General features: G+C 39.3%; 1 protein-coding gene and 1 long non-coding RNA gene across 2 annotated transcripts; one reads left to right on the forward strand and one right to left on the reverse strand.

Moving 5' to 3' along the window:
* The first annotated feature begins 408 nt into the window (after nucleotides 1-408).
* Nucleotides 409-1,156, forward strand: LOC112777404 (uncharacterized). The gene is made up of 2 exons (XR_003190412.3): nucleotides 409-715; nucleotides 808-1,156. It is a non-coding gene; the product is annotated as an uncharacterized lncRNA (long non-coding RNA).
* Nucleotides 1,157-4,714: 3,558 nt separating this feature from the next.
* On the reverse strand, nucleotides 4,715-6,148 carry LOC112778190 (uncharacterized). Its single transcript, XM_025822542.1, has one exon. The coding sequence runs from the start codon at nucleotides 6,146-6,148 to the stop codon at nucleotides 4,715-4,717; it is 1,434 nt and encodes a 477-aa protein (XP_025678327.1).
* Nucleotides 6,149-6,448: the final 300 nt, after the last annotated feature.

Below are 6,448 nucleotides of genomic sequence, written 5' to 3' on the forward strand. Positions count from 1 at the left end.
CACAATTTAATAATTAAAAAATTATTGAAGGGTATTTTAGACAAAAATAATTTAATCATTAAAAAAAATTTTAAGAGAATATTTTGGTAAAAATACAATTTAATCAATAAAAAAATAATTTATTAAAGAATAAATAAAATTTAATCACAAAAAAAAATTTACTAAAAGGTATTTTTGTAAAAAATAATTTATTTTTTTTAAAATGGATAAAGTTAACGTTAGTTAATATAAAAAAATTAAAATAGATTAAAAAAAATTTTTTTAAATGTTATATAAAAAAATATATATTTTATAAATAAAAAAAAGGTGTTATTTTAGCATCTTTCAAAAAAAAAAAATTCTTAAAAATAAAACATGCAATGGTTGCTACCTTATACAAGCACGCAATTGATGACTCGAATAGTCGAATCCTTTAAGGATTTGAGTTCGGTTAGTTTAAACCTATTTAACTGAACTTTATACATGTACTAAAAAGAATATGCATTAGAATAATAAAAAAATCAATTAATTTAGAATTCTTTGAGATGTAGTGTAATGAATTTCCACCTATAAATATACAACGTAACTCTCCATGACTGCATCTCCCAAAATTGATACACAAAAAATATTGAGATTATTAAGAATAATTATCATCAAGTGTTCGATCGATAGATCATCATGACTAACAAGTTAATAACCATGATAAATCTTTTTTCAATTTTCCTTCTGGTTTCAGGTTGATATATCTCTGTTATTACTAGACCTATATCAATATTATATATTCTACATCAAGATTATTAAATGTGTTCTTTAACTCTTTGCATGCAGCTCTCTCGATAACACTTCATCAAGTGGCTGAAGGCGCAACGATTTGTAGAGATCAATGGGAGGTTACTAACTGCGACGATTTTAACTTTTGTCGCAATAAATGTTTGAAACTTCATCCGGGGCCCATGACATGGTCACGTTGCATAGATTTAGCAGAAGCTTTCTATTGTATCTGTGAATTCTCTTGCTGATTATTTAGTACATTTTAACATGGGTTTTGCCTACAAGAATTTTACATGTTGCTATTACAAAATGATCATGGAGAGAAAAAGAGACTTAAATAGTTCTCATTTCATTTCTGGTTGTATTGCTGATATTGTATCGAATGAATGGACAAATATCAAGCCAATATTTTAGATTTTTTTTTTATAGTATTAGAATTTAAAAATAAGCTTAAAATTTAGAATTTAAAGTATTCAGAGTTGATTAAGTATTGATAAAAAATAATAAATTTTGTTTATTATGCAACATTACTCTTATTTAATATAACTCGCACGCATTTCTTTTCATATCTAAAGCCTGTCCAATGCAACAGATATCTTGAAGAAGGTGAAAATCAAAGTATTGAAGAGAAAGAATAAGATAGTAGAAGAAATGCAAACTAACTAATGAACGTTCTATTTCTTAATCTTGCCAGCTTGATTCAGAAGGTGCATATTTGTGATATCTCTCGCTCTATGATTTATTGCTCTCACACTCCTCTTCATCAATCACTTGCTGAATTCTCAATCCTCCTTCGTTCTTCTCCATTGTTAATCTCAATCTTCTCTCATTTTTTCTTATTCTTCTTCTTTTGTTAACTCTGCCTTTTTCATGTGCCCAAAGGCTATAGAGACTTGTTACAACTCAAGAATTAGAATGCCCACTAGAATTACTTTTAGCTATAGGGTTACTTTGTAATAAATATACGGTTCCACAACCCTAATTTTTCGAATTTCAAAACTAAAAATACAAATGATTGGTTTGAGTTGGTTTATGTTATAGTTTGTTAGCTAAATATATAATTAAAAATTATTGCGAGGAGCTAAAAGAACAATGAGGACAATAGAAAGGGATAACTAATAAATAACAATAGGAGTTTATGGTCTTTGATAAATAACTAATAAATATATAAGAACCTATTGACAACGCAAATAGCATCCAAGAACAATGGATATATCATCAGCAAGCTTCCTTTCTTCACTCACTTCTCAACCTAATCTTCCTAGACTAACTACCAACACAAGTGTTGAATCATTTTTTTCATTTTTGCATTCTCATGCAAGAGAATTAGCAGAGAGCTATCTCCCTAAACTTGCAAGTTCTTGAGTCTCTCCCCTGCATCAATATACAACTCTAAGTTTAAAGATCCATATATCTTACTTTCGTGTGTGTGTGTGAGATTCACGTATTTCAATTCCAATCAACTGTTGACGTCAGCTACGGCTATGGCTGCTACTGTCTCCCCAATGAAGAGCTATAAAGTATTAATCAACTTTATCAGATAATAATGATTATTGACATAAACATCCAGTTTGCAGAAGTTACTAGAGTCTAGAGGTGGCATTTTCCTTTTTGTTAGGGAAAAAGCTATAACCACTATGTAATTTATTTTTATTATTTTACTTGTGTATTTTGCACCTTTAATTTTTTTTTGAATTAAAAAGTGCTCAACACAACAAGGTGGAGCAAACAGATATAAGAAACAGAAGATAACGTAAATAGAAACCCATCAACCCCTCATCATCTCCAGCATTGCCATCAATAGCCAAAGGGAGTACCACCAATCTACTCATCGGATAGCAAAAAGGACCTGCTGATGACTTCCTCTACTCTTGAGCCATGATTATTGAAGACACGGTTATTCCTTTCTAACCAAATTGCCCAGATCACAGCAAAGAAGCCAACCAACCACCGCTTTCTCTCAACTTTTCGATGTGAAGCATGTGTCCAACTCTCAAAATGTTGCTTCAGTGTTTCAGGTACGGTCCAAGCCCTTCCAAGGGCAAACAGCCATGCGCACCACACCTGCCAAGTGAGCTCACAGCCAAGAAACAGATGGACAGCCGACTCAACAGCCTTGCAACATAAAGGACACATGTTATCGAGCTGGCCAATCACCCCTAGCCTGGAAAGCCTTTCTTTAGTATTCACCCTCCCAACCAAGACAAACCAAGTGAACAGTTCAATCCTTTGCGGGACAAATCCCCTCCAAATAACACTAGTGAAGCTATAACTAGTAATTTCCTCCGGGAGGACTACTTCCTGCAACCTCGTCACAAAGGATTTAGTTGAAAAAATACCAGTTCTGTCAAATTTCCAAATCACCTTGTCCTCTCGCTCCATTGTTAGCTTAACCGATCGTAGTGTCTCGTGAAGGTGGTTCAAAAGGTCTAGCTCCCACTGAAACAATTGTCTCCTCCATTGGAAGCTCCATATCCACTCCAACCCATCCCAGAACCCGCAGTCCCCTATTACAGATCCTTTAAGATTCGAGACCGAGAAAAGTCTTGGAAACAGATCTTTCAAGACCCCATCAGGGTGCCAGACGTCCTCCCAGAACCTGGTTGATCTGCCGTTCCCAACCTCCATTGATAGGCCTCTGATCATTGTCTCCCTAACTTGTGGTTCCCTTATTTGAAGCTGACATATATCCTTCCAAGGACCCCCTCTGGTGGGAACAGGTTGCCCATGCAGCGTCTCAAAAGGGTTCATGTTATTACAAGAGCAGACCACTTTTTTCCAAAGGGGGCACTCCTCTTTCGAAAACCGCCACCACCACTTAAACAAAAGAGCGGTATTCCGAAGCACTGCATCTCCAACTCCCAAACCACCCACCTTTTTAGGTGCCATCACTACCTCCCACTTCACTAGTGGCATCCCCATTCTCCCATCCTCTTGACTCCACAAGAACCGCCGTTGTAAGGAAATCAACTTCTCTGCTACTGCCTTTGGCATCTTGTACAAGCTCAGATAATAGATAGGCAAGCTATTAAGGACAGATTTTATGAGCACCAGCTTACCCGCCTTATTGAGCGTCTTTGCTTTCCACAGGCCCAGCTTGTCTTCCACTTTGTCAATCACTGGTTGCCACGTTTTCACAAGTCTCGGATTCGCTCCCAATGAGATGCCCAGGTATCGAACAGGGAGAGTTGCCTCCTTACAATCCAGCAAGCAACACATCTCCCGTGTCCATCGCTGATCACAGTTAACCGGAATGAGACTTGACTTTTCAAAATTAATGCTCAACCCGGACATCAGCTCGAAGCACCGCAGTAGACGCTTATAATTCTTGATGGTCTCTTCCTCTGGAGGGCAAAAAAGAATAGTATCGTCTGCAAACTGTAGGTGTGACAACTCAATGTTATCTCGTCCAACTAATAGCGGAAGTATGCGGCCATTCCTCACCGCCTCTTCTATCATTCGATGAAGAACATCCACAACTAACACAAACAGGAAGGGAGATAAAGGGTCTCCTTGCCGTAGCCCCCTTTCCATTTTGAAGGGTTTAGTTGGAGCTCCATTGATTAGGACTGACATGGACGCAGAACATACACACTCCTTGATCCACCCCCTCCAACGATTTCCAAAACCCATCTTCTGCAGAACGATGTCAACAAAACTCCATTTGACCCGGTCATACGCCTTCTGAAAATCCAGTTTAATAATTGCAGAGCTACGTCTTCTGGATTTTAGCCAATGCACAGTTTCACACGCTATCAGAGCCCCGTCATGGATTTTCCTACCCTGCACAAAAGTCGTCTGAGTCTCGCCCACTAAACCTGGCATCACATGCCGCATCCTTCGAACCATGACTTTAGATATGACCTTATAAACGCACCCCACCATACTAATCGGTCGAAAGTCTTTTATCTCTGTAGCTCCAACGAACTTCGGTGCCAGCGCCACCCAAGTGACATTTGAGCCCCTAGGTAGTACAGCTGATTGGAAGAATCCCAACACTGCTTCTGTGAATTCCCTCCCAATACTTCTTAATGAAATTCATATTATACCCATCACTCCCAGGAGCTTTTGAAGACTCACAATCCCATACTGCAGCCTTTATTTCTTCTGCACTTGGCATCACTTCCAGCTCTGCTGCCTCCTCCCCAGTTATTCGCCTAACCAGCCCATCCCGGATTCCAATATTAGGTGAATGTTCCTGGTGATACAACTCTTTGTAGAAATCTCGTATAGCTACCTTTATCCGTGCTTGATTCCTTACTATTCTGCCTTGTATCCTTAAGGCTTCAATCCGATTGCTCCTCCTGCGAGCTGATGCAAGATTGTGGAAGTATCTAGTGTTTTTATCCATCTTCTTAGCATGCCTAGATCGTGACATCTGCTTCCAATGGATTTCCTTTCTAATATACCATTTCTTACAAGAGCTCACAAGCGCCTTCCTTCTCGCCTCCATTGTTCCATCATATACTCCATGACTCACCATATCATCTACCTTCCTGATCTCCTCCTCAAACCTACTAATCCTCATGTCTAGATCACCAAATTTCTCTTTATGCCATCTCCCCATTGGAATCGTCATAGCCTTTAGTTTATCCATGAACTGCATCTCCCCGATGCTCCTCCATTCCTCCTTTACCATTCTCAAAAATCCATCATGAGTAAACCATGAATCCAGGCTTCGAAACGGTCTCGACTCCCCTCCTAACTTAGTTACGTTCATGATCATCGGACAATGGTCTGACAGTCCTCTTGGGCCCCCCCGTAACATTGTTTCAGAAAATTCTTCCAACCATTCCAAATTAACCAAGACCCTGTCAATACGACTACATGATTGGCCCCGGAACCATGTGAACTGCCTATCAGACAAAACTAGATCCACCAACTCCATATCATGAATCCAAGATTTAAACTCTACTGCAGACCTTGGCAGAGACATGGCCCCCAGTCGTTCTTCCACTTGAACAATTTCGTTAAAATCCCCCATGAAACAAAACGGTACCTGACATAAACCGGACAAGAAGCTTAGCTCTTCCCACACTACAAGCTTTTCCTCCCTACCATGTTCACCATAAACCAAGCAGAACGCACACCAAAAATTATTCTTTACCAGCACTCCATCCACACAAATCCACCTAGCTCCTTTATAGCAGCAACTTAAATTAAAAACCGTGTTATCCCACATCAATAACAGGCCGCCAGAAGCACCTTCGGCCTCCACAAACTCCCAACCCACTCCATCACTACCCCACAACTGCACTACCTCAAATTTAGTCACCACCGCTTTCTTTGTCTCTATTAAGCCTAGTACATGCACATTGAACTTCTTCCTAAGATTTTTAACCATACTCAATTTTCCAGTTCCCGCCAACCCCCGCACATTCCAGGATGCAAAAGTCATTGTAAAACAGTATTACACACCTGCTTCCTATTTTTTGGGCGACTCCTTCTAGCCTTTTCTTTCTGTTTAGCCAATTTCTTTCTCAAAGCGATCTTCTCATTCTGTGCCTGGAGTATCGCCATGATATCGTCTTCCTCATCATAAGGCTCTGCTCCAGATTCCACCGCCAAGTTCCAAGCTATTCTGTTTTCTTGTGTGTCTGCTGCCCTTCCGGTCCCAGACGTTTTCAACTCTCCTTCGCTCTCTACAACATGTGGGTCCAGCTCTAAACCTGCCAGTGATACCCCCTCCCCCAATCCC

Source organism: Arachis hypogaea, chromosome 19 (assembly GCF_003086295.3).
Source record: "Arachis hypogaea cultivar Tifrunner chromosome 19, arahy.Tifrunner.gnm2.J5K5, whole genome shotgun sequence".
Lineage (NCBI taxonomy): Eukaryota > Viridiplantae > Streptophyta > Magnoliopsida > Fabales > Fabaceae > Arachis > Arachis hypogaea.